Genomic DNA, 27,882 nt, shown 5'->3' with positions numbered 1-27,882 from the left:
ACGGCCTTTGATTAGCAGCGGACGCTCTCCTGATATCCTTGCAGTGACATTGCGTATCTGGTCCAGGAGAACTTGGATCTTGCGTCTCTTACGGCGATTTCTCCGCGCTCCATGAGAAGGAATGGTTTGGTTAAAATGTGAGAGCAGCAGCAGCAGCAGCAGCAGGTCCCAACCTTCTCTGTAGTGAAGTCCCATCAGACGTGTAATTCTGCAGGCGCTCGTCCAGTGCTTTGCATACTGATGTAGTGAGTGTCATTCAACTATGGTGATGCATTTACTTTCTATTAGGAAGGATTGCATCAGAATTTCATCCTAACCTAATTTTGCAAGCCTTCTTGTCATCTGCAGTTGACCTGTGCAAAACTTCCCCTAATCACACGAGGCACTGGTCTGGGGTCAGTGCATGATGATAACATGACGACACACGTGCTGTTTGGTGATTTAAAGTGGAAGTGTGCAGTCAAGTAAGCCCCAGACTGACTTTAAATGGGCCACAGGAAAGGCCGGGTCATGTGAATTTATTTTTTTTTTATTTGACACGAGTCTCTGTCATGAGGTGCAACAACCTTTGACAATGTAAAATGTAACTATTCCCCAAAAGAGAAAAGTTTATAGGAATAGCCCTTTAATTGATTTTCATACCTGCTCCAAGTTTACAGTCACAGAATACTGAAAACCTGATGAGAGTTTTAAACCAGTGTAGCTGTGAACATCCTGGTCAGCCATACTGTGTGGATCATCCTCTGTGTTTTCATGTTACACACACACCGTCTCTGTGTTTTCATGTTACACACACACCGTCTCTGTGTTTTCATGTTACACACACACACACACACCGTCTCTGTGTTTTCGTGTTACACACACACACACACACACCGTCTCTGTGTTTTCATGTTACACACACACCGTCTCTGTGTTTTCGTGTTACACACACACACACACACACCGTCTCTGTGTTTTCGTGTTACACACACACACACACACACCGTCTCTGTGTTTTCGTGTTACACACACACACACACACACCGTCTCTGTGTTTTCGTGTTACACACACACACACACACACCGTCTCTGTGTTTTCATGTTACACACACACACACATCGTCTCTGTGTTTTCATGTTACACACACACACACCCACCGTCTCTGTGTTTTCATGTTACACACACACCGTCTCTGTGTTTTCGTGTTACACACACACACACACACACCGTCTCTGTGTTTTCATGTTACACACACACACACACACACACATCGTCTCTGTGTGTTTTTGTTACACACACACACACACACACACACCGTCTCTGTGTTTTCACGTTACACATCGTCTCTGTGTTTTGTTGAATCTGCGTTATCCTTCACTTTTACAACACGTGGAGCGCTGCCTGCTGCAATGAAGCGTCCATCAGGCGTCGTCCACGGCAGTAATGATGCTCTGGCCGATCTGCCAGGAGGCACGATGGTGTCTCACATGTCTCACAGGGGCATCAGTGAAGGACACAGTCTCACTTTGCTCCTGGTCCCCACAACGTGGGAAACAGAGAGTGGGAGAGAAGTGAGTTTGAAAACAGAGAATTGACAACGTACTGCAGGCGACTGCATCGTCCTGGTCCAAGTTTAGAAACGTTGTGCAACTGAGCACCGGTGTCATCAGTAAAAAAATGACAACACAGATGGTCCTGCTGTCCACTGGGGAAACATCATACAGTTTGTACTTGGTATAAATATAGCATAAGTGATTATATTTGAAAAAGTAGCGCTTAATTATTCCAGCAGAGAGTGGAGGAAACAGACTTTATATTTCATACGCTGCTGCAGACACGACAGACGCTCCACCATCGTTTAAAAGATTCACAGTTCACAGTGAGTGAAATCAGATGATGTTCAGATAAAGAATAATCATTTTATCACTATGGAATTTACTGGAATTCATTCTTAATTCACACTCAGTTGATGTAGAAGGATGAGCCAGAACCCGTCCTCCCATGAAGAACAGCCGTTCACACCCAGTCATCAACACCTCCACCTGTTCACCCTCTGACAACAAGCAGAAACCACCGTGTCAGTCAGATGACACCTTTGACGTCTGACTGACACACTCAGATATGAAGTCATCCAATCTGAACAAAAACTTTGAAGCTGAAGTTAAAACTGCCCGTCGTAACACGTTAACAACTTCTCTGAGTCTCTCGTGGCTTGAACTAATCATGTCGTATGTTTTTACTTTCTTTGAAGAGCAGGTAGATGGAAGAGCTAATGATTAATGTCCTCGGTGTTTGACACGTTCACAGCTGTGGTAAATATAACAGCAGTAAAATATGACTGGTTCACATTTTAGTGGGAAAAATAAAGTATTCTCTTCGTGTTAATCCTCTATAACTACAAACATGTTTACTATTGAACTGAAGAGCCTCTAGGTGGCAGTCAAGCAGCTCACAAGAAACAGCCCTGAAGGTAAAGCTCAGGGTGTTAGCTGAGGTTAGCTTAGCTTAGCCTAGCTAACCCAGCAACACTTGGTGTTCTAGTGCATCCTAACCAGTTCTCATGACTAGTTATCAACAACAAAACAACAAACCAATGATCTTACACTTCAACTCCATCTCTGTGGTTCTGATGTTTGTCTTTTTCTGACACATAATACGACAGGGCACTATAAAATAAACAAACTGGAGAAAAAAAAAAATATCATTAAAGTCTATTATTCTTAAATTATTTGTAGTAAATCTGTGACTGAGGAGCACGTCTCCAGAGGTGGCTGTGGTTCAGTGGGTGGTGGTAGAAAGGGTCCAGGTGGAAGTGTTTGACCACACACATGGGGAGTCTTCCAGAGACAAATGGATGACCCCTGCCCCCCCCCCCCCGTGGGTCATGTGTAATAAAGGTTCATGATTAATGTTTTCAAGACAAATCACCTGAGGGACGCCTCGCTCTGAAGAAGCAGGCTGTGATATATGATCAATCCTCAGAGCTGGAACTGAACAAAAAGGTGTTAAAACATTTGAAATAAACTTCTTATATAGAACAGAAATTTAAACTTTAGTCATAATGTGATACCTGTGTGTGTGTGTGCGTGTGTGTCTACAGTTTTTATGATTCACGTATGAAAATTCTGAACGTCACCAGACAAATATCATATACTTACAGATACTACATATATATATATGTGTGTGTGTGTGTGTGTGTGTGCATGTGTGTATCTAAGTGTGGGTGTGTTTGTGCGTGCTGAGTTATTCCATACAGCAAAGTGTCAACAACAGACAACAGAATGTAATCCCCGTCAGTCCATCCTTCATGACTTCAACAGAACCACTGCTTCATACGTTCTTCTACAGTTGAGTTAAAGTATGTAGTCATTCTTCAACCAAATCCTCCTCCGTCCCTTCTATTTATACTGTATCTAACTCTCTGTCTCTCCTTCTTTAATCCCATAATAAAAGATCAGGAGAATAAAAAGAAAATGTATTGTTTGCTTGTCTCAAAAAGGCTTGGCCTCCCGTTGGTTCTAGGACTCGGGTTCTTAGACCACCGTCGTGGCTTCAATTCCTCCCACACAGGAGAGAAGTCTATGACATTTGCCAGAGCTGCATGGTGGTAATACATTTTTTTTTTTTTTTTTTTGAAAGGACACCCGCTGGGCTCCACTGGGGCTCCTCCACACTGGCACGCTCAGCCCATTCAGACGAGGCACAGCACAAAGCTGAACTAATACATACAAGGTGTGATGTGTGCACAGACCACACGTCCACACGTCCACTGGTGAACACACCTTTGATTCAGCTGAGATGTCGGTGACAGCTCGCGGTGACTTCAGCGCTCGCTCCGTCACAACCAGCCGTCGCTGAAATGATGACATCACTGTGGATTCTATTCAGTGGAATTCATTAGACATAAATCTGCACTTTGTGCCAGGCCGTGTGAAAGAACGTGAGGCCGCGTCCACACATGGACATTCCTCCTCACGGGTCATTGAACGCAGCAAGAATTAACTGCTAATGTGACAGAGCGCCACCTGTAGCACGGTTCGTTCAGCACGTTTGTGATTGACCGACGTAAACCCTGCTGTAATGAGACTGGACATCGACAGATATTTGTCTGTGAAAACCAACCTCAGGGAGCAGCTCCAGCTCCGAGGCAGAGTTTTTCACTTTTAATTGGATGTGTTTTCTCTGATGCAACACAAAAGCAGAGAACTAAGAATAATCCCACCGCCGCCCGTTCTTATTCCTGTGAACGCTGCTGCTGCTGCTGCTGCAGTGAGTGGAGAAATGTCCAAGCCAGTAAATGTCTATTTCCATCTAAAGGTTAACTAACTAAGTGACTGATTTAACTCCTTCGTCGTCTTTCAAAGGTTCAGAGATAATTTTACACCAACGTTCAAACCTACTGTAAATTAAAAGTGAATAATTACCTGAATCTTTTTATGGACTTGACAGAACTTAAAGTTATTTGACTTAACAAATCTTTAAATTCCTGCAAATATAATCCTAAAAAATCGGGTCAGTGAACGAAATCAACGTCAGCTTCTTTGATTGGACGTTGACTGTGAACAACAGCATTCAGTGGAACTCCAGTGGAAGTGGTGTCTGTGAGTCCAGTGGTTGGTATCATCCATCAGAAATAATAACTTTTTATTATTATTATTTTAATTATTTATATAGTTTTTATTTGTGCATCTTTTAAGATATGTAACTATAGGTTTTACTGATTTTTCTGCGTGGCCTTAATTTTTTTTTTTGCCCCACACTTTGTGGCTTTGTAATCAAGGGATAGAATTTTTGACACGTTGATATGTTGACAAAAATTCTCACAGTCAAAGAACGATAAAAAGCTGGAAATTCAATTGGAGCCTAACCCTGACACCGAGCCTCCACATACAAATATAATGCTATCAAGTTCATTGGGTGAAGGTGTTGTCGTTGCTAAGTTATGCACTTAATGGATGTGGGATAGAGTTTCAGGTTCCTGTCGGTGCGGAGGTTGCAGGTCTTTAAAAGCCACCGTGAGCCAGAAGTCAGTACTGATCCTCTTCCTGGATGTAATCAATCTCACCACCAGGTTTCTCTGGGAAAAAAAAAAAACCCCAGGATCGACAGCTTTGAGCGGAATCAAACATTTTAAGTGTCCTGGTAGGAGATCGATGAGTAAAACTGATGCTAAAAAAGTGACAAGTCACTTCAGAGTTTGTGTATTTGGTTCACAGTACTACACAGGGTTGGTAAGTGATATACTGCAGTTTTAAATCAATCACTTCAAAGTATTATGTTTTTCTCTTAAATTAACCTTTAATCAACATAAGTCATTAAAATATTAATTACAATCGAATGATTTTACTGAAACATGATCTAAAATATATTGACAATATAATGTGTAATATAAATCTGAATAAATGCTAATCAGAACATCGCCTTGTACGATTTAAAAAAACTACACTACTACTAACATTTTATTATCGCAAACTTGAATAAAAGTCATTAAACTTGGAATTGTCAAACTCAATAAATGATAGGAGGACGTTTGGAGGCTCGTGTGATGCTACAGAATAAAAGAAGCCAAAAAATCAAATATAATGAGTATTAAATATTTCACTGTCAGAAAAAAAAGTTGAGAACTTTACCATAAAAAAAGGCCATAAAAACACATGAAATGTTAACAGATTTAAATGATTGATGCTAAACTAATTACATTGTCAAAAAGTGTTTAATAGATTTAATCAAATGTCAATGCAACTTTGATGCCAAATTACTAGTTCAAAGATTGATTTAAATAAATTAAATATCAGATCATTTTACTTTTATTTTCTTCCACCATTTACCCTAAAGCAGTTTGATAAAAGTCCTCAATGGATTTTGTAATAAATGTCATATAATATAAATACTTTTTCCAAAACATTTTGGGCCAGGCCTTGAAAAGGCAGAATTAGGCCTTAAAAAAAAAAAAAAAAAAAAAGTCAAATAAAAAAGTACAAAAGTGTTGGAAATACTCTTCTCTGAATGTGTTGGAGCCGCGTAGAAGGACTATGGTGGTGAAAACGTATTCACGCAAATATCCATGGAAAAATATAAATATATGACAAAGAAAATATTTAATATTTAATTGATTTAAAACTGCTTTTTATTATTATTTTTCCCAAAAACTCAAACTGACAATTCTGACCCAGCTCTTCTCAGAGTCTCAGTCTTCACGTCTCTAAATGACCCGGTCACGACTGAGAGGAAAGAAGAACCCACTCATCACACCTCCAACTCTGTGCTGCCCTTCACTCATCCACCCTGCACCCTGACGTAATGGTGGAGTTCACGTGTGTGATTAACACCAAAAGGATTCAAACTGGCAACCCTCCAATCACAAGCCTCTTCTTTAACTCTAAGGCCACTGGCTGCACCACAAGGAAAAAAAGGTGAAAATGAGTACTGAGAATTCTGAGTGACCCTGCCGTGACCTTGGCCACTGAATATGTTTCCTCCACAGCAGCAGCAGCAGCAGATGATGATGATGATGATGATGATGATGATGATGATGATGATGCAGGCGCCCACACTGACGTGACTCTGGAGGGACAACAACAGCAGCTCTCTAATATTTAAATCAGCTTCACTCCCCACTCATTTGGACCCAGTAAATAGGTCAGGTGAAGCTAAATTGATTGAGACAGTCCCGGGGGCTGCAGGGAGAGCTGCAGCTTCAGTCGGCACGCTGGTCATGAAAAGGAAGTCCAACAGAATCCCTTCTCTACTTGAATGTTCCATTATTTATTCTGAAGGTTTAAGATGGATCTTTCTTTAAATGGAGGTAAACTGGGTGAAAAGAATAAGAACAGGGAGGGGGGGGGGGGGGGCATCGTTCTGAAGGGGCTCACTTTACCCTTTGAAGAAGAACCATTTATGTATATGTGTATGTATGTATAGATGTAAGTTATGTATTAACTGATCAATGCTATCAATGACTCTTGAAATAAAATCTATTTAGAAACGATCATTATTCTTACATACATGTATGTATATTTATATATATTGTAGATATACATGTGTTTTTATATCTGTACATGTATAAATATGTTATGTTATATATATATGTTAACATACATGTATAATCTAATAATTGGACAGATGTCTCTATAATATTCTCCTTATACATCTGTGTTTAAACAGAACTACAGGCAGGAATCACTGTGTTTGGCCTGGAGATGGTGAGATTAGAACTGACCACAGGTTAGAAGTCATCACCAGAGTGAAGAGTGTGTCAGTCAGAGTCCTGCCCTGCTGGACGTGTGGTAGAAAGGCTGTACTGCAGCGTAGACCCAGTGAATGAAGTGAATGAATCGTCATGACGACCACTCACCCCTGGACAGATCAAGGGTTAAAACTCCAAAAACCACAAGAGTCAGTGGCGTCTCTGCCTGTGCTGCAGCCGACGTCTCCGTGGACAGTTACACCAACACGTATAAGCAGTCAAACTGCAGCGCCTTCATCGGCTCAGACCTCGTCTTGATTCAAAGTCAAATTGCTTTTAGAGTTTTCCGCCCACGATAACAATTAGTTTTTACAGTTGAGCTGCTCAGAGATTTGTTGTTATGTTTACTTGACTGTTTTAAAGACTTCACTTGTTGTTACGACTCCATTCAGCAGACAGTTACTTTGAAGGACTTTACGGCCCACTGAGCAAACAATCGTTTCAATTCAATTAAGGCCATGAAACACAGTTGGAAACAGTCCTTTGAAGGCTTTGTTTTTGTGCAGTCTTGACCTATGTGCAGTGACTATACTCAGCCCAATCTGTGTAGTGCACACCGTGTGGGCAAAGTCCCGTGTATGTGCAGTGAATAAAATGCTATCATTAGCACTATGTGCAACATAATGAGTAGTGAACAGTAATGGGCTGAACCCACGGTGCCTCTGCCCATCAGAGAATTTCATAATTAGCAATTAGTGGTCATTGTCTTGAATTCCTGCAACTGAAATCTGGCTGAAGTGTCTACATTCAGTCACCTATCCTGAGGCACTGACGACAAATGTATCCCACAGGATTCAGACGTGATTAATGTCCGTCACAGGAAGGGCTGCTATGGCAGATTAGGCACGATTAAGAGTTGGCTCATTTATTTTCAACATGTCATTATCTTTTACAACGTTGACCAGGCTGTGTGTTTCCTCGTCATTAATAGTTTGCCCCAAAAAGTTGATGAAGAAAAATGAACAACAACAACAGACACCGTGCAGTCCATCCATCTGATCATGAAACAGTGTTAACGTTGAGCAGAAACACGTGTTCCTCTTCACTAGCTTCAGTCAAACTAAACTCAACCAAAACTATCCATCTAAATATTTGGACCTAAGCTTCAAAAATATTATATTTAGATGTGATTCATCACAGAGTAGCTGTAATATTCTTCACAATTAATCATTGTAAATCATCACGATTAAATCATGATTAATCAAAAAATCCTAATTATAATAAAATTCTTCTGAATAGATTCAATCCTGCTGGAACAAAAAGTCCATGGACAGCAGTTGGATGATGTGTTTCACACCTGGTTTATGCAAATTATGAAATTATGAATATAGAAAAGCGTCAAGAAAAATATACAATAGTATAATTCAATAATATATGATGTGATAATATATTTAATAAAATCATAAAATCATAAAAGTCACAAAGCGATTTTTTTCCCACAGTGTGTGTAAAAGTATCGGTTGTTTATTTGAACAACGACATCGTCTGTGAAATCATTGGCGTCAAAACAACAAATTCATTAATTTAACAGATTATTAAATGCGTTCATACATTTTTCCTAATTGAACTTTAAGGTGACGATGTTTACGGTGTTTATACTGTGAACGTCACTGCAGTGTCCAAACGTGTAGTACTCCTTAAAATGTACTTGACAGAACGCCAGCCATCAAATATTTACAGCAGTTGTGTATTTTTCCTTCCCTCAACAATATCATCAACATCATCAAACATCTGTTTGTCGTCCTCATAAATACTAACATCCTCACATTATGGTCATGAATGTAATTAAAAAATCAAGTTAAACTCATTTTTTCCTGAATTACCGTGTGTCTCATGATTCGACCACGATGATCAACTCTGATGAGACTGTTGAGCAACTGTGAATAATGAATGAGCAAGGCCTGGTCGGGACAAATCAAGACAAATAGACTGGAATAGAATAATGAAATATTCACTGGATTGTTGACCTGAAAATGATTAATTTCAAACGTGACCTTGAACTGTGCCGTTGAGGACAACAAATAGAAACTAAAGATTCATGAGCTGATTTTAAGGCATCACAAACTCTAATCTGGCCGTGATCAAGACATCCCAGTCTCCCCGTCAAACATAAACCCAAAGGCTGGGGGTCAAGGTGTAAAAAGACTGATCTGCAGTAAACACCAACCTTCACACGGTCCCTGACATTTCTTCTGGCAGCAGGTGCTGCAACATATTTTACCCTGACTCTAGGAATCTGTCCGTGACCCATCTGGTGGGCGGCTGTTACTCAACCAATCTCACGACACAAAAGACCTTTCAGCTTCAATAGGTTACAGACAAAAATACTTAAAAAAAAAAAAAACCCACAGTGGCAGGACTGCGGCTGATCAACTTTTTTCATCAGACAGATTTGAAAAGCTTTCTTTTTTCTCCTCTATGAAGCCATTATTCACGGAGGAGCCGGACTGAAAATAACAGCTGAATTAAAACTCACTCACTCTTTACATCACAATGACTTGGTGCCATCTACTGTTAACACAGAGATCAGAACCACCGCGGCTGCAGGAGCTGGAAATCAGCCTGGACGGCACATTTAGTTTGTATATATTTGACACCTAAAAATCTAATAACCTCATCTTCATCATTTGAAAGAAATGAATAAAATAAACCGGGTGAATTTTTTTAATCCTGACACCATTATGTCCTTTACTTTGATTGGTCCAATCAGATCACAGTTTGTTTCAAAGGCAGCATATGCTCTGCACATGCGTGAGTTACGAGCTGCCGTGGACCAATTGCATTGTGGGAGTTGGGCTTTAATTAGCATATCAGTGACACAGATTAACATACATTAGCATATATTGAAGCTGAATTAATCATGCCATGGAGCAGAACTTGGACGAGCATCTGAAAACAATCTGTTCTGGAGTCGTTGTGCGAAAGCTCACCGTTCTTGGAGCGTCGTCTCGTGCAGCTCAAACCGACCAATCGGGCGTGTTCACTAGCTGCCTGTGATTGGTGGTAGTGCTCTACACATACACGACGTCATTCGTTTTCTAGAGTAAAGATTTCCCTGATCAGATGACGCTGTCATAGCACGGAGACTCTCTCTATGATCGGTCTGTAGACTGACCTCAGTTGACTAAAAGTCACGTATCAGATCGTTTAAGTCAAAGACACTGACGACAGTGTGATTTGAAGAACATGTTGAATCTAAAGTAGTTCATCTTTAAAGGATGTTATATCCAACATTTGTTACTGACTAGAATTTAAAATCCTCCTGGTTAACATCTGCAGTTCTCTTATTAAACCTCGTCTGTACGTCTGCTGCCGAGGAAAAAAGATAGATTTTCTATTTTTATTTTTGCTAAAGGCAACGGGTTGGATAAGCGACCATGTCAATGCTCTCTCTCTCTCTCTCTCTCTGAGTAATAAACAAAATGAGCAGCAAACTGAAAATTACACGACAAATTGAAAAGTTCAGGCTCTTCCTTTTCTGAACCAGTATTAATGTGTGAATGACTTAAAAATCAATCTCAATGATTAAAAAAAAAAAAATCCTACGCAAATAAATGAAAATCCATAAAATGAATGAATAAAAAAATGAGAGAATACCCTGAGAGTGGCTCAGTCCAACTAACTCATCAAATGTCACTGATGTCATTATCACCATTTTGGTCACGGCTACTTTTGTGGTTCCATATCTCGGTGGAACACACACTCCTGCGGTGCTATCTGGGCCGCAGCGCTGGTTCTGCCTTGGGCCCAGCTGGAACATTCTGTGGCAAAGCCCACGGAGATGAAGAGTGAGCAGATCATGTCATTCCTCCCAGTACCCATCATTAACTTCTGACTGCCAGGCATATTGTTGCCGCTCTCATTGAGGCCAGGCCATATAATTGGTTGGTAGGACTCCGGTCCTGACCGCCTGTTCCACTCACTTAACTGTAATACCAGTAGTTTTCCCTTTGAAAGACTATTTAAACGGCCCTCAAAGTCTTCTTTAAATTGTGATGTAATGAAAGTGTCATGCATGAAAATGGAATGCAACTGCCGTAGCCGTTAGGAGCGCTCCAAAAGGCAGCTCTCAAATGGTAAACAGACGGAGGGATGGCTTGGTATTTACATTTTCAACCTGGTAAAGGGCTGACAACTCACATTACATGGTTGTTACCCTCCCTCATTCTGCCCTTGTAGACCTGCTGACACCTGCACAATCCACTCCACCGTCACACGCCACCGTTTCCCACTGCTTTTTGGACGCTACAAAAGCAACTTCTGCTCAACTTTGCTTCGAGACAAACCGTGGCTTGTCTCCACGCCAACCCTCAGCAGAACTCCAGCCAAACCAGAACAAGAACAGGTGAAGAAACTCACTTAGTTCAATCACATTAAAGCCACAGACATCAGTTGGTCCTCACTTTATAACTCAGCTTTGTTTTGGAGTTCTGGGTTCACTGACTTTGACTCACCAGTTTGAGTACATAAAATGACAGATTGGGCAGCGACCCTTCAACCTCATGGTTCTCACACCTGGTTCCAGCCTCTAGTCTTTCCTGTCCACCTTTTGTCCTTTCAAATAAAATCAACAACAACAACAAACATGTGCTCTTTTTTATCCAGAGTCTGGTCAGCACTGATCCAAGGTTGACCGTGGCTACCACTTGGTGACACTACTGTTTAAAAAAAAGCCAAATTTGATATTTTTAAAATACCCATGAGGCACCTGGGTTGGTGTAGCCTTGATGAAGTGAATGGAGTTTTCACAACCAGACACTGAAAATATTTGTCGACATTTGACAATGTTATAAAAGTCAGAAAAATAAATGACTCCATGTGGCTTGAAGTCATCTCCAACATGAGCCGTCAACCTTTATTTACACACATTTATAATGTGTGATTATTAGTAAACAGGTAAAATAAAACCATGTGATTATATTATTAGTACAGTTTATGAATTTTTCCGCATCATCACACACAAATATTTTAGCCTGAACTAAACGGAAAATTAAATATATATATATATCTATATATATATTCATGTTCAAACAAATATTTAAGTATTTTTTATCTATTTTGTTGTTGTATAGCTTTTAATAATTGTATTTATTATTATTATTTTAAACCTTGTGTCTTGGTGTTTTTACTTTTAGTAGTTATATTTTTAGGTGAAGATTTTTTGTCCCTAATCTGAAAAAGGAGAATTTTTTTAGCTAAAAGTTTGTTCTTTAAAAAAATAATAATAATGTGTAGAAACAGACATTTTCAACCAAACATTTCTTTTTTTTTGTGAGATCTTGATCTTGACTTGGACGAAGGGAAATAAAAACTGACCTCGTACAGAAAATAAACCACGTGTTCAAACATTAACCTTCAAAACTACAATGTTTTAAATGTATTTTTGTTTCCTTCTTTTGTTTGAGCGCTTTTCTGTCTGTGTCCTCACTACGACGGATGGTTTATTTTTATTTTATTTTAATAAATGTTTCAATGTTGTCACTATAACAAGTGTATTAACGACAGGATTTGAAGATTTTTTTTTTTATCCTGATGTTTGAGAACCGTAGAATGGAACACGTGGAATCATTCTCTCCTGCTTTTTTTCACCGTTGTTTCATATTTAGTACAAAAAGTCTGTAAGATTGGAGTTTGATTATTTTTTTAAATCATTTTGTGAGAATACTTGCTGTGATCACTCTTCATCTAGTCCAATAATAACCTCAGCTCAGCTCTGGAGATTCTTCTGTAAGTTACTGGAGAATCTCTTTTCTGAAGCAGCGTTTGGAAACCGAGGTGTTCTAAAGTCTAACTCCACCTCCTTTAGGGAGCGATTTATACATCAGAGACGAGCGGAGCCAGGAGGAGCGCTGACAGCCTGAGGAACGGGAACGTCAGATATCTGACTGGATCTTTCCCCACCAAGCCAGCAGGGCGGTGCTGAAGTTGGGGTTTGGGAATACTGAGGGAGCTCCAACACAGAGGTTTTATGATGTTCACACAGACGGTCAGTTTGACATGTTGACACCACCTCCATTAGTTTGGTCTATTTCCACCACCGACCCTGTCAGTCAGACTGAGGGAGACGGAGCCTCGGCCGTGAGAACAGCAGAGTTGATGAACGACAGCTGACGGATCTGTCAATTAATGAACAGAAGGCACGGCCTTAACAGCCTCAGCAGGTTCACTAAATATTACATTTGGGTTAAAACTACTTCCTGTCGCGTTGGACCTTTACGGACACGTCAATTATCATTTAAATAAACCTGAGCTGCCATTAAAACACAGAGAATCTGTCTGTCTGTCTGTCTGTCTGACTGTCTGTGGGTCTGTCTGTGTGGATTGGTTTCTATTTTAAAATAAATGATAGTTAATTTTAACAATATCTTCTTTACCATCTTTCTTTCCTGTTTGGTTAATTATATACGAATAAATACATTTGTTTTAATAGTGATTATTTGATTTCCTTTATTTTCCAAAAATCAAAATAAGAAATATTGAATTCTTCTCCATCTAATCCTTACGAGTGTTGGAAAAATGAAGTGACAAAATTAAGATCAGTAAAATATCAGTATATTTAAAGTATATATTGTACAACGCCAAGTGCTAAATGCTAAAGTTAGAAGATTTATTTTTTTACTGAAGTAAGTACTTCACAAATGTAACATTCTAAATATTCTCCAGTTCTGTAAAAGTATCATCCAGACAAATATTGTACAGAAAAAAAGGCAAAAACGGTCAAATACGAATGAATATAGTAGCAGATTTTTTTTTTACAAAAAATACTAAATATCTGTTGGAGTACACATTTGTACACAGTACTGTGTGTAGCCAGTGTAGCCACAGAATATAAACTGTTTACATGTTTATATATATGAATGAATATATGTAAACACACACACACACACACACATGCCTATACAGTGTATATTCATCTCTGTATATATATCATTTTGTGAATGTATGTAAATATAAACATATTTTTGTAGATATATATATATATATGTAACTCAGTCCACATTGGTTTCTTTTTTTTTCTGCTCTGTTCTTGTGAAGTCACTGTGTGACTGTGAGTCTTTTAAAGCTCAGGGTTCAGTGGTGATAAAAGGTTCACAGCCCAAACTTCAACCCTACGGCAGAAACTGCCACCAACAGAAAGTAGGTCAGAGTTTTACAGAATGGCTTTTTCTTTTTTTGCCCAGAGAAAAGCTGAGGAGAAAAAAAAAAAAAAGACTTGGATGAATCTACGCCTGGTGTCTTCATGAGGAGAGACTCTGTGAGCCTCAGTACGAGCGTCATTTAATCCCTCTGCTGCTCAAACACAGCGCTGCACGTTGTAGTTAATATGTTAATCCTCTGATGACTTATTTTCTTCTTTGTCACAAACACTTTTCATGCAGGAACTCCAAGAAGGAGCGGTGTTTCAGAAACACTAATATTACTGGCAACTCAGAATTCTTAATTAATTATGTGAAAAAAAAAAACCATTTGGTCTCCATGTCACAGTGATGACACTTCACTGAAGGCCCGGTGAAAAGGCCTCAGCAGAACAACCGTCCAGTCTCCGACCCACCGTGCACTGCTGAGATTTCATGCACGGCTGCTGTTCTAAAGTAATTTAAAAAGGGAGAGAGTAGCATAGCATCGAAGTGACATCCAGGCCCTCGTATTGTTTGACCCGTCACCAGACGCCAAGACAGTATCTCCTCAGCTCCGCAAAGTCGCACAGGAGGAGTGCACCACTAATCTCTAAAAAGTAAAAACCCGCGAGTCCTGCAGGGAAACAAGAACAAACTTGATTTTAATCTGATATTGCCATTTTTATTGTTTTGGGAATAGTATAGTGCACAACCAATCATTGATTGCGGGGCTTGAGTGACTTTAATAGTGTCAAACCTGTCCATTTAGAGATATGTGGATGTTTCTCTGGGTGTATTGATCCAGCAGAGCATAAAACTGCCATCATGTGCCATCACCCCCGAGTGTCTCCTCCTGCTACTAAATATAGAAACTCAGAAAGTTCTGAAGATATATCTTTCTCTTCTTCACCACGGTCTCTACGTACAGCAGCATGAGGCCGTTGACCGAGGCCAACGCTGCAGACTGGGTGTAGAACGCACAGATAAATAATGGCCGTGTCTTTCACTGCTTCCCAAGAGGCAATGTTATCAGGAAGGTTTGTGGTTTCATTGATTTCAAGGCTGCAATCATGCCCATCTGATGTAGTGGGCTGAGAGCGGATAAGTGATGCTCCACGTGTCAGGGATCCGCTCCGTTTGACAGTGAGCTAACTTTGGAATAACATTTATTTTGTCCTAACGCTATAGTTTAGACCTCTGATAAATAGGTCTGTGGCTCTCACTTTAATAGTTGACATTTACAAAAGTAAAATGTCTACAAATAAAATGATCATTTAACACATCGACACAAAACGAAAATGTACGCATGAAGCCATTGGAAGGTTAATAATAATGACAATAATAATAATAATAATTATTATTATTATTGTTATTGCTGTTGTCATTATTATTATTATTTTTACTATTATTATTATTGTTGTTGTGTTGTTGTTGTTATTATTAGTAGTCATGAAAATATAAGCACTAGTAGTAGAAATAAAAAAATAATGATTAAAGCAGATGATTTTTATTTGTATTTGAGTTTTTATATTAAAGGGTTTTTGTTTTGTTTTTTTGCAGGAAAAATATCAAATGTGTTTATATATGTATATATATAAATAAATATATAAATTTGCTCTACTTATATTTAATATATATCCTTGTACACAGAAAGTACCAGTTCATCCTGGAGGTGTGTGTTAATCCCACTCCTATATTAAATACATTCATTCAGTTCTGCATATTTTCTTTTGTTTTTCATAGACATGCGATTATAAAATGTGAAAACAAGATTCATTTCTCCATCAAGACAGATATAGAAGCAACAACCAAAGAGGCCAGAGAAAGGCAGCAGCAGCAGCAGCAGCAGCAGCAGCAGCCAGGCCCCCAAACAGATGAAAACATCAGCTCCACGGCCTCACACCGTCAACAGCCCAACAAAGTCCTGGCCAACGTTGGTTTTCTTCATTCACCACAAACTACAACAATAACCAATGTCTCCACACACACACACACACACACATCTCTGACACCACGTCAACAAATCCATCAACTGCAGCAACAACCACGAGCAGAGGCTAATTATTAACAGAGCGTTGTGATAACCTCACCTGCTGTTGGAGAGTCGGCTGCACTGAGATGGGACTTGTTGTTTGTTGGGGATGGGATAGTTTGCTGTGTGGCTGGAAGCGACACTCTTAAGGCCCCGCTGTGAATAGAGGTCAGGATAATAGACGCACTCACACAACAAAGACTGATAATCCTGTCTTGCCCCACAGCTCCCATGTTGCAATCAGACATTTTAAGAGCAGTTAAGTTGCAGTGAGGGGCAGCTGAATGAACTGCGGTTAGGAAAGACTCCCAAGGTCCCATTATGGACAGTAACCGGTGTCAATTCGCAGCAATTAGACCACTCAGATGTGTCAGTAGACAGGCCTCAAATTAATAAATAAATAACGGCGACCACAAGTGCTGGCTGATATAGACTTTTGAGTCATTTGAGTCTCCCAGCGGTGTATTTCAGGGCGGAACACTTAGTCCTTCAAAGAAGTGACGAGCTGTACCTCCTCCTCACCACTTATCCTGGGTGACCTTTGCGTGAACAAAAGCCCTTAGTGAGCAGCTCGCTTCAGTCTCTGGTCATCACAAACGGCAGAGACCCTTTGGTGCCGCTTCATTATTGGTCCAAACTGCTGAGAAAAACAAAACAGCCAGCAGTACCAAGAAGAAAAAAAAAGTTTAAGAATGAAGACTGTAAATAAATGACAGCCGAGGTTTGGAATCTAAGGTCCGAGGATGTTGCCTCAGGCCTTGGAGTAAAGAGCAGCAGAGGAGAAGCCTCAGGCTCAACACTTTAGTTCAGAGGCATCACAGTGACACCAGTTCAGTGTATCAGTATTTCTGGCTATTATTTTATACCAGATTCTGTTAAATATACATTCAGAAATGTCAGTCCAACTTAGCAGTTTGCAGTGGACTTATTTCCTCACACAGGTCAGAACCGTGGACCAATAGGAGCTCATTCATGGTCTCCAGTCTTTCAGGCCTTTAATGGGCAACAACAGGAACGAAGACAACTGACCAGGGGGCGCTCAATCAGACTGAGTGAGGCTCTGTGTGTTCCCAGGGCTTCTTCCCAATGCATTTTTTTTGTTTCATTTCATCAGTGAAATGAGAACATCAGGAGCATGAGGGACACATTCCACTGATCAAGGAGACCCTGTCCTGTCCTGTCCAGAAAGGTGTCAATAAGCATCACTTTAGGAGAAAAGGTGAAGAAAGAGAGCGATAAAAATGAGCTCAGGCTTCGTCACGCCGCAGCAGGGATAATGTGGTGGCTGTGGTTTTAGGGTAAAGGAAAAGTTGAGCTGTGATTGGATGGTAATTTGTTCACCTCTGGGAGTCGGCATGCCTTTAATGACCGGTGTCGTAAAATGTTTTGAAAAACTTGGGACGTCAGTTCAGGACAGGAGTCATTGGAACTTTTCTATTCAGCTAAAAATCACACATCATAAAGGCAGCTGTCACTGAAGGTCCCAGTCAGGCACCTCTGGCTGTAAATCAGCCCCAAAGAAATTTAAAAAGTCAGTAAAATCACACTTTTGTGGCAGCAGTAAAAAAAAAAAAGAGGACACTAAAACAGTGAAAAAAAAGAGCAAAAATGGAAAATGAAGTCCAAAGTGAGCGCAGTACTCTAGGAGGTCAGAGACAAAGACAGATTCACCTCTCAGACAAAACACAGGTGGAAGTGGAACCACACACACAAAGAGCTGCCTTCAAACCAACGCCACACTGAAATTAAAAACTGCTTTAACTGCCGTTTGGAGCTGAACAATCACGGCCTGGCACTCACTGACTAAACACATTTATGTTGTGAAGAAGTATTTCTTAATGTGATTATTATGATTATTATTATTATTATTATTAGCCTTGACCCAATAAAACAACACCAAGCTTTAGTAGCCAAGCTCTACACCACAGTTACACCACGAGGGCAGATATGTTTCGCGTTGTCTTAATTCTGCAGTGAATAAGGCTTAAAAAAAATGAGGTCAAGTTTAACTCGGCAGCCTTATTAGCACAGGGTCTCCAGTGGATGAACTTCCAGGAAAACGGAGTGAGAAGCTCCACTCCTCCAGCACTGGCAGCGAAGCCGTGAGCATCCTCTGCTGGTGAAGACGACACTTCAAACACTTCCAGCCTCTAATAAAACACCAGAGAGGAACTTCACTAATTATTCTACAACCTGCATAAATAACCCATGTGTGTGTGTGTGTGTGTGTGCACACGTCCAGCCTCCTAGTGGAGTCGTAACGTAACAACAGAGTGCACTAATAAGCACAAACAAACACACCAGGGGAACGCACGTTCAGCGTCATGATGTATGCAGATGACAGTCTGTATAATGTTCATGCAGTTCATGCAGTTTGGACAATATTTTCTGCTGTTCATGATTCTGTAGGTTGAGCAGAAAAAAAACCCAAGAGAGAATAAAAGAAAACACCAGAATGTCTTTCATATATATATATATATACATATATATATACGTATATATATATATACGTATATATATATGTAGTTATATATATATAGTTATATAGTATGTATATGAACGATATTTTGGTCTAACTATTTAGTTTTAATTCTCCATAAATTAGTTAATACAATGGTGTATAACTAGGTTACAAGGTCATTATTTTTTAAAGAGTACACAGAGTATTTGGATGTCATCCTAGTTGAAGGTATTCTGTCTGTGGTACATGATGTAGTTTTAAGTAGATTTTTTAATTTAGGAACAAGTTGTTGAATTTTACAGCATCCAACTGTGTGGCCTCCATCATGAAGATCAGGCCCAGATCAGACGGAAATGTTTATGAAATATAAATATGAATAAAAAATAAAACACTTGTTCTTTTAAGTACTGTAAGTTTTCTAAGAACAAAAATGTTTAATAGTCCTTTAAAAAAAATCATATTCCTACTTATCATGGTTAAGTATGGACCAAGTTACTAATTATATAAATAAACTCAATAAACTATACAATAAACTGTCCTGCCTAAAACAAACCAGGGTCGACCCACTCCTCACTGCTGCCTCTGTTACAAACCTAATGAATTTTCTCTCTCGTTCCACTGGATCTCCAAAGAAACTCTCGCAGCTTCAGAGCGTTGCAGCTGTCGCAGGACACGCCGTCAGAGTCGGTGGCATAAAAAATCTTCTTAGGCCATGAATCAGATTGTTGGGACTTTGAAAAGCCTCCATGTGGGAGCAATAATACGTCATTGTCCACAGATACACGGGACGCAGCCGTAATCTACAGATTTCCAGGGTGAGGAAATATGGATGTTTGTAAAAGCACTTAAGGGATTAGACAAGGTTTTCTACCTCCTGCTGTACGTGGCCTGAGTCATGCTGAGAGACCATGTCTCTGTCAGAGCTCTGCTGCTGCTGCTGCTGCTGAACTATTCTGATCTGATCCAAACTGATCTACTGATTTACAACATCCAGTAGGAAACACCTGAGCAGGGAGTGTGTGATGATGATGATATCTGTGGTTTCCTGGTGAATATCCAGGGATTACTGCTGCTTAATTAGTCCTAAAGTCATTTACCTTGAAATAATAGTATTATTAGTTTGGATGTGATGTTTATTCCAGTTAAGCACATTCTGAACAGAGAAAGGTTACACTGTAATCCAATTAACTAAAGGTTTTACCAGTATTAAAACAGCCATGTAGGCAACGGGTGAATTTTCTGTTAAATTTGTGCTGAACACCAGATCACATTAAAGACTATAATAATAAACTGAAACAAACAAAATAATTATTTTTTGTTCGTTAGATTTTGTTAACAATCAGAGTGTAGTTATGTCTTTTATAGCATATTTAAAATTGTGACACATTTGTTAAACAATTTTCACACAATCATAGATTTAACACAACCTGACAAGAAGTTTAAAAAAAAACCAAAACATTTTATCCTAAAACCTTTTTGTTCTGGAAGTTTAAAAAAAACATTTTATCCTAAAACCTTTTTGTTCTCAATGCATATCACAAACCAACGTCAGGCACATTACTGCCACCTGCAGGGCTGTAATGTTTGCATTAGAAGAGTTTAGGCCTTGTTCCACCCACAGCTAACAACTCCTTTAATTACTTCTCTGTAAATATTTTCATCAAACTAAACAGTTTGAGTTTGGCTCCAGAGCTTCATAACATTTCTTCTCCAGAACAAACGGCCTCCTTTATGAGAAAAGACACGCTGTTGTTAATGATTTTATAAGCAGGGAGCCCACCTGACATCCTGTTTTCTATTACTGTTCTTTATTCAATTTGGAGGCCACGCTGCAGGTGACCTAACCTATAAAAGGCCAAACTAAAGTGAATTATCCAGGCTCCTTGAAATTTTATAAATTCAGAATCGGCCTCACAGAGGGATTTCATAGCAGAAACTAATGACTTCACCTTTAGCTGGGCATAAATCAATCTCACCAAAGGTTAGAACACATCATGCCAGGACTTATCAATGCAGCTTTTAAGATCATAACATGTACTCTGTCTGAGGTGTAAAAGGCAGCTGCACCAGGTCATATGTGGAGGAACTGTGTGTACTTGTACTTGAATGTCTGTAGTAGAGTATGACTATAAGTATACTCTACTATAAGTACTGCATCGTGGATACTGATATTAATTAACATAAAGGTAGAAATGAACAGCGATTAAAAAATGTATTAAAAGTTTTTGTTTTTTTGACTCACGACACTGTAACCACATGATGTCATAGCAGTCACACTAATTACAACTGATTAATTATCAACGTCATAAACAAATTTAATCCAGACTAATTGATCCACTGGTGGTTCAAATCCTGGTCATCTCTCTCCGCTCCTCTCTTTATCCTTCACAGAACACTGGTTTCTCCCCAGTAACGTTCAGTCTGCGTCTGCAGCCTAACGAGCGGCTGCTGCCAGTCAAAACCGCCGCACTAATCAGTGACACTTGTTGTACCTGAGAACATGGAAATTTTAGGCTACTGTATGTTCAAAAAAGAATAAAAAATGTCCTTTAAGAATGTCTGAAATATGGATAGGATCATTGGAGTGTGTTCAGTCGCAGCGCTCGTTTGAAGCAGTGGAGCGTGAAGGAAACTCGTTTGTATCTGGCAGCCAATCTTTGAAGAAAGAGCCTCTTTTTTTAAACGTCCTCTCCACGAGGAAAAAATTGGAGAAAAAAAACTGAAAATCTCAAAGTAATTAGTTTGAATTGTCGTCGAGTCTGTTTTCAGAAGTAAAGCTGTTCATGAAAATGTGTCGTCAAAACAATTCATTTCTTCAGTGTGAATGTGAAGATAAGACACTTAGATAAAAAGAGACTCAAATCTTTAGGTGTTTTTCTTTTTGCCAACATCATGTATTGATGATAAAAAGAGGCCGAGGTCCAGTGATAACCTGCCATACAGTGAATTCACCTTTATTTTATTTTTAATGTTTTTTGACTGGTTTAATTATAACTGGTCCATAATAATAAAATAATGTTTATTAATTTATCTTTTCAGGGTCTGAGCCTCATAATCTAATAAAATAAAAACACCAGAGAACATCCTTAAAAACACATGTTTTTATACAACTGTTATTTTCCTGCTTCTCATTAACGGGCATTTGTTTATCACCCAGTAAATAAGTAAATATATATAAATATATATAGTCAGAGCTGGTTGGCCGTCACACTGATGTGTTTATTTACAGCATCTATTATAATGTGGTAAACATTGACCTTATTTGGGGCTAAATATAAAAATATAAATAAATCATTGTCATTTTTGGTAAATGTCACATGAAAACATTAGATAAATAACTTGTTCATATGAAATAAAATGTATTATTATTATTATTATTATTATTATTATTATTATTATTATTATTATTATTATTATTATTATTATTATTATTATTATTATTATTATTATTATTATTATTATTATTATTATTATTATTATTATTATTATTATTATTATTATTATTATTATTATTATTATTATTTTAACCCTTGTGTTTTGGTGTTTTTACTTTTAGTAGTTATATTTTTACGTAAAGATTATTTATCCCTAATCTGAAAAAGGAGGATTTTTTTTAGCTAAAGGTTTGTTATTTATCTTTTTCTCTGGTGAAAATTAAGACTTTGGTTTAAATAATGTTTTGATATCCAGATGTTTTAAAAGTCAACTTAAATTTTAATTTTGATCTAAAAAATAAAAAATAAAGCACAGATTTTTTGTTTCATATTTAAATGGACTTTAATTTTAATTTTGATCTAAAAAATAAACCACAGATTTTTTGTTTCATATTTAAATGTTACATAAGAGCCAGGCTGTGTGTTCAGTAACAGTCCAGTTGTTTACTTTATTCTTCTCATTGTTTAAACGTGAGAGGAAGTCGTAACTAAACTCAAAGGCCAGCGTTCTGAGCCAGACTCTGCGTCGGCTCTGAGAAAAGTCAACAATGTGTAGCAGCAGAAATGGATTCTTTAGACTTTGGTCTCACTGAGCGTCAGTAAAAGTACAACCTCAAAGGTATCAGGTCATAGTAACTGGAAGTACTGCAGTACAGTAAGAACCTAAATCTGACTGAAAGAAGGTTTGATGATGACGTCATGATTATTACAGACAAAAATAACCACAATTAACTGTAAAAGTTAAAAACCCTTCAGTGACTTCAGTAACTGCTCTGTCAAACTGAGTTAGAAGAGTTAAAAAGTACACACACACACACACACACACACACAGAGCTGGCATCTTTGAACCAAAACAGAAAGCACATTTCTTGCTTTGTGCTCTAAAATATTCAGAGGTCAAAGTTCATCTGTGTGGCGTCCTCTGATCACGGCTGAACATCAGGCCAACATCAGGGCAGATGTGTCAAACAGATCCTCCGCTGGAGTTACTATTCCAAATGTCAGTCACACACACACACACACACACCCACACACACGTGCACAGCTCAATCCTAGCGTGAACATTTCCATATCCATTAGGGAGGAAAGCAGGAGAGGAAACATTTACACAGCACAGCCTGCGCTCAGTTCAGGTTTTTCTTCTTCTCTCTAACGTTACGGTGGAGCCCACGAGCTCCGGTGAGAGCCTTACAAATGTCTGCCTAAAAGAGATATTTCCTGAGACAAAAAAGCGTAGGAGGAAGGCAGTAATCAGCTCAGGTTTGTTCTCCACATCATCACTTCCTTCCTCAGTGTTGGAGTGTCAGAGTGAAACATTCAGACATGTTTTTCAACAGGACAGTGAAGGCATGCACTGCTAATGCTGGATTCAAACAGCTGCCTTTCTCTGCTATAAACTGAACGCCCTGCCGCAGCGATTCAAACCGCCTCCGCAGACTGCAGTACAGTCAACAAAGAACATCTCTGCCGAGGGAAACCATTCATCACTGAATGAGTTTGTCTGTCAAAAACGTGAAGGTGATTTTGAAAAGATCCCAGTTCCACCTGAACACTCACTCCTTTCTCTCCCCTCGGTTTTGGACCAAAGTCACTGCTTTACATTAGAATTCATGCGACTACGTGGGTCCAGGCCCGGTCCACTTTGGACAGACTTCAAATCTACAGTTTTAAGTTAGTGAGGTTCTTACAACACTGTTCTCCGTGGCCCTGCTCATTTCTGTCAGGGAGAACGGGGTCATTGGTCCGTGGCAGGTGTCAACGTGCCGCGACTCAAACGGTTTGTTTTACGGCTTATCTTTAAAGGACACACGGAGACCGCGGCAGCAGCCCTGCCTCACGGTGGTGTTCACGGAGGCACTGCTCTGCACTGCAGAGGTGCAGGGTTCGATCCTCAGACGTGTTGTTGCTACTAAGACCTTAGTCGTCAAATTAGCCTCCAACGTGTGGAATATAAAGTGTTTTTATGAACCACAGTTTTCAAACGACAATAAGGAACATGAAGTGAGTGTGAGAATGAGCACCGAGTTAGCGTTTGATCTAAAAACAAAATGGCCGTCAAATTAGCCTCCAACGTGTGGAATGTATGGAATATACGTGTGTGTTTTTATGAACCACAGTTTTCAAACTCTTTTCCCAAATGTCATATAAAGTCATCTTATTCTATTCTGTTCTGTTCTGTTCTATTCTTCTAAGTGGAGGCGGCCTCCGTCACTAAAGTTCTATCTGTTTGTGTCAGGTTTGTCTGGAGAGGAAGCGACGGAGAGGATGAGGAGAAGACACAGCGCTGGAATGTGTGGGAGTTTGTGTAGAGTCTTCTGAGGAAGGGAGGGTTGGTCCCTGACTGAACTGAGTGTGTGTTGTTTCGGCCTGTATTCACTCTGACCACCGTTGGTGCTGGACTGAGAACAAAGACAGGTCACAGGGGTCAAAGACAGCAACATTAATGAGAGCGTCAACAACAACTCCAGAACAGAATCCAAATGAAAGATCATTTCAGTTTGAATTCAAGGAAGTAAAAAAAAAACAAAAACCATTTCATTGCGAGTGTGAAGTTACTGAAGGAACCAGGACACTTGTTTTTGAAAGTGGATTAAAGGCCAAGACAGGAAGGGCCGGGTTTAAGGGAAACAGGAAACCTGATGCGAGGAAACGGAGCACGTCAGCAGCCAGCCCACTGCAGTCTGTACTAAAAGTCAAATCCAGACACAGTTCAAGTATGGAGTCTTTGTTCAGGTCACCAATGAAACTGGTTCTTTTGACAGGTACGTACCGTTAGCTTATCTTGGCTTTGACACGGAGGGTGTTGAGTATCGACGAACGGAGGATTCATTTGAAATGATCTGTTTCCTATAATTAACGGTCGAAGTGTTTTCCACCAGCCTTACATCGGACGGTTAGAGTTTATCTATTATTTAGATTTTTACTGAGTTTAAAACTGCATGTGTTAGCGTTTGTTTCAGCTGGTTGTTTAAAGTTGTTTAAAACACACTGAACATCCAGATTTTGGAACAGGTTAACACACTGAACATCCAGATTTTGGAACTAAACCGAAGTTCCAGTGAAAATGATGTGGAATATAAATGCCACGGTTCCCAGTAACCCTGCTCTGTTTCTGTCCCTCCTCCTGTCTGCTCACTGCACAGCATGGCTCTCCAGTCTGATGGACCCATGCAGTCTCTCTGACATTTGCAATTCTTGTCACACCAATGCTGCGTGCAAAAGCCTGAACGGATCAAACGCCTGCCTCTGTAAACATGGATACACTGGAGATGGAATGACGTTCTGCAACGGTAACAAAACACGCAGAGGACACGTAGGATTTTTACAACAACGACAACAACTGTCTGTAGGATTTTTACAACAACGACAACAACTGACCCCCAGGTTCTTCCCAAATCTCCAATAGTCGCAGGAAATGTCACTGTTTTATGACCAACTATATCCTAGTATATGATATAGATGTATATCTTTAGTCAGTGGTTCATTTGTTTGGCAGTGGTAACAGGAAGAAGGAGAAAGATCTAGACCCGTGTAGACGCAGGATAAAAACACACAGATACGGTGACACACACACCAACACACAGATACGGTGACACACACACCAACACACTGCGGTTCATATCCAGACTACTGTGTAGACTGATCTGGAACTTCTGAGAACTCCTTTTCACCAATACTATTCACAGTTCAAAACAAAGCAGCAGTATGAGAGCAACACCGACCATGTAGAAAGAAAAGAAAAGTAAAGTGAGAGGATGTTGTTTTAGTCCAATCCAAGGTTCAAACCAAATGAAACACGGTCTTTACATCACTGTACGACATCAAAGGAGTTCATGTGATGTTTTTGGGTGAAGTGTTTGTGCAGACGTGATGGGTTAGGGGTTCTATGTGTCACCAAGGTATTTCCTCTTCAAATAAAAGGATCTGACTCACCAGAGCAGAGGATTTCCCTTCAGGACAGGACCAGTGAAAACAACTGTGGAGGGTCTCCTCGTCAGGTCAGGGAGAAACTGAAGCTGGACCACGACGGTGCTGCTGTGTCCACCTGCACAAACACCAAACCTGTTTTAGATACATGAAGTCAGACGGCAGCAAACAATCAGAGAGATGAAGTGGAGGAGGACAGCTGAGGCTTTAATCAGACCACTCTGATGGCTGAGCTCAATTAGGTTCAAGTCCTGCAAACCCACGTTACTAAAAATACTCTGGGTCTCAGGCAAAGACAGCGTCGTCTTTGTGTCTCCCTCGACTCACTGAGACACCGGTCCAACGACACCGGGAGTAAAAAAAGGAAAGAGAAACTGATTGTAGCTGAGACGAGCTCCACCAACACTGAAAATGTTGAAAAAGATGAACATATTCTGTATGTACTGGTTATAGGCAGTACGTCTGACTGGCACAATATGATTGGATTATGGTACAACACATGGTCACTGCTACAAACTACAGATTTAATGACTCATGATCTAACAGCACTAACTGATTAATGGACACCCTCTGTTCCAGGTTGTGGAGTTCAGGTTCAGGTTCAGGTTCAGGTTCAGGTTCAGGTTCAGGTTCAGCAAAAATATTCTGATAAATGTACAGGTTTTGTGGCCGTATGTAATGCTTCATATTAAACACTCATTCATGTAGTAAACCCAGCTGAACTTAAAGAATGAACCAAAGTGTCTTCTTCCTCACACACCAGTGTTGACTCTGTGTCCTCGTGTCTTCACCACAGATGACGACGAGTGCCAGAATGTGACTAATATCTGTGGAGACAGAGGGACGTGCACCAACACGGTGGGCAGCTACCAGTGTAACTGTGTCTCTGGATACAGGTCCACGGGAAACACCACCTTTCTGCCAAACGACGGCACAGAATGCCAGGGTAAAGTCACTCACTGGGGGCGCTGTAACCAAACTGCAGCGGTTACATCAGTCAGTCAGGGAGCTGAGTCAGGAGCACACTGAGTGTGTGTGTGTGTGTGTGTGTGTGTGTGTGTGTGTGAGTGAGAGTGGAGGACACAGAAAGATGTGTTTTCTGTTTTCAGGGTCTTGACAAAGACAAACACGATGAAGGTGATCTTCAGTTGCTCTCTGACCTTTCACATCTGCATTTCTGAGAAACCACACATTTTGCTCCATTTGTGCTGGAAAAAAAAACATCATTTCTCACTGCAGCGTAGCTGAGGTTCCACCACGGTGGTCCTGATTTGGTTTGGTTTTATCTAGCAGGAAAAATAGAAGTTTTATAGCTTAAAGAAAAAAAATATCTGCATTAAGGACATGTTGGCAGTGCACGAGCATGTGTGGTGTTAGCATCATGCTAGTGCTGTTTACTGTAAGAGTCAGTCGACACCGAGGCCAAAGTGAACCTGTGGGAGTGGATTCACTGTTTCTATTTACCACTAAAACAGTATACAGTGTGTATATACTGTACACTGTATATATATATACTGTATATATATATACAGTAAACCCTTGTTTTTCGCGGGGGTAGAAATCTTTATTTTTTTTACAATTAAATACTCAGAAAAAGAAGAGAAAGAACGAACAAACCATTTTACAGTCTCAACCATTTGTTTCACAAATAAAGTAAAATAAAAGTACTTTAGAAACATTT

The 27,882-nt window shown here is 39.7% G+C and overlaps 2 protein-coding genes across 9 annotated transcripts in view; one reads left to right on the top strand and one right to left on the bottom strand.

The window, feature by feature from the left end:
* adgrl2a (adhesion G protein-coupled receptor L2a) overlaps positions 1-27,882 on the bottom strand; it is a 194,200-nt gene that overhangs the window by 161,604 nt on the left and 4,714 nt on the right. For all 8 annotated transcript variants that reach the window (XM_025064450.1, XM_025064456.1, XM_025064459.1 and 5 more), the window contains exon 3: positions 26,208-26,319. The gene's annotated coding sequence lies outside the window, so the exon portion shown is untranslated. The remainder of the gene's footprint in view (positions 1-26,207; positions 26,320-27,882) is intronic.
* adgrl4 (adhesion G protein-coupled receptor L4) overlaps positions 24,516-27,882 on the top strand; it is an 11,890-nt gene continuing 8,523 nt past the window's right edge. The window contains exons 1-3 of the mRNA XM_008328956.3: positions 24,516-25,036; positions 25,418-25,564; positions 26,998-27,147. Of these exons, the coding sequence (XP_008327178.2) occupies positions 24,718-25,036; positions 25,418-25,564; positions 26,998-27,147 (616 nt within the window). The 5' untranslated portion in view covers positions 24,516-24,717. The remainder of the gene's footprint in view (positions 25,037-25,417; positions 25,565-26,997; positions 27,148-27,882) is intronic.

The sequence above is a fragment of the Cynoglossus semilaevis genome, chromosome 2 (genome assembly GCF_000523025.1).
Source record: "Cynoglossus semilaevis isolate Cse_v1.0 chromosome 2, Cse_v1.0, whole genome shotgun sequence".
NCBI classification, from domain to species: Eukaryota; Metazoa; Chordata; class Actinopteri; order Pleuronectiformes; family Cynoglossidae; genus Cynoglossus; species Cynoglossus semilaevis.
Note: the sequence above shows the minus strand (reverse complement) of the source record. Positions and strands in the feature narration are given on the sequence as shown.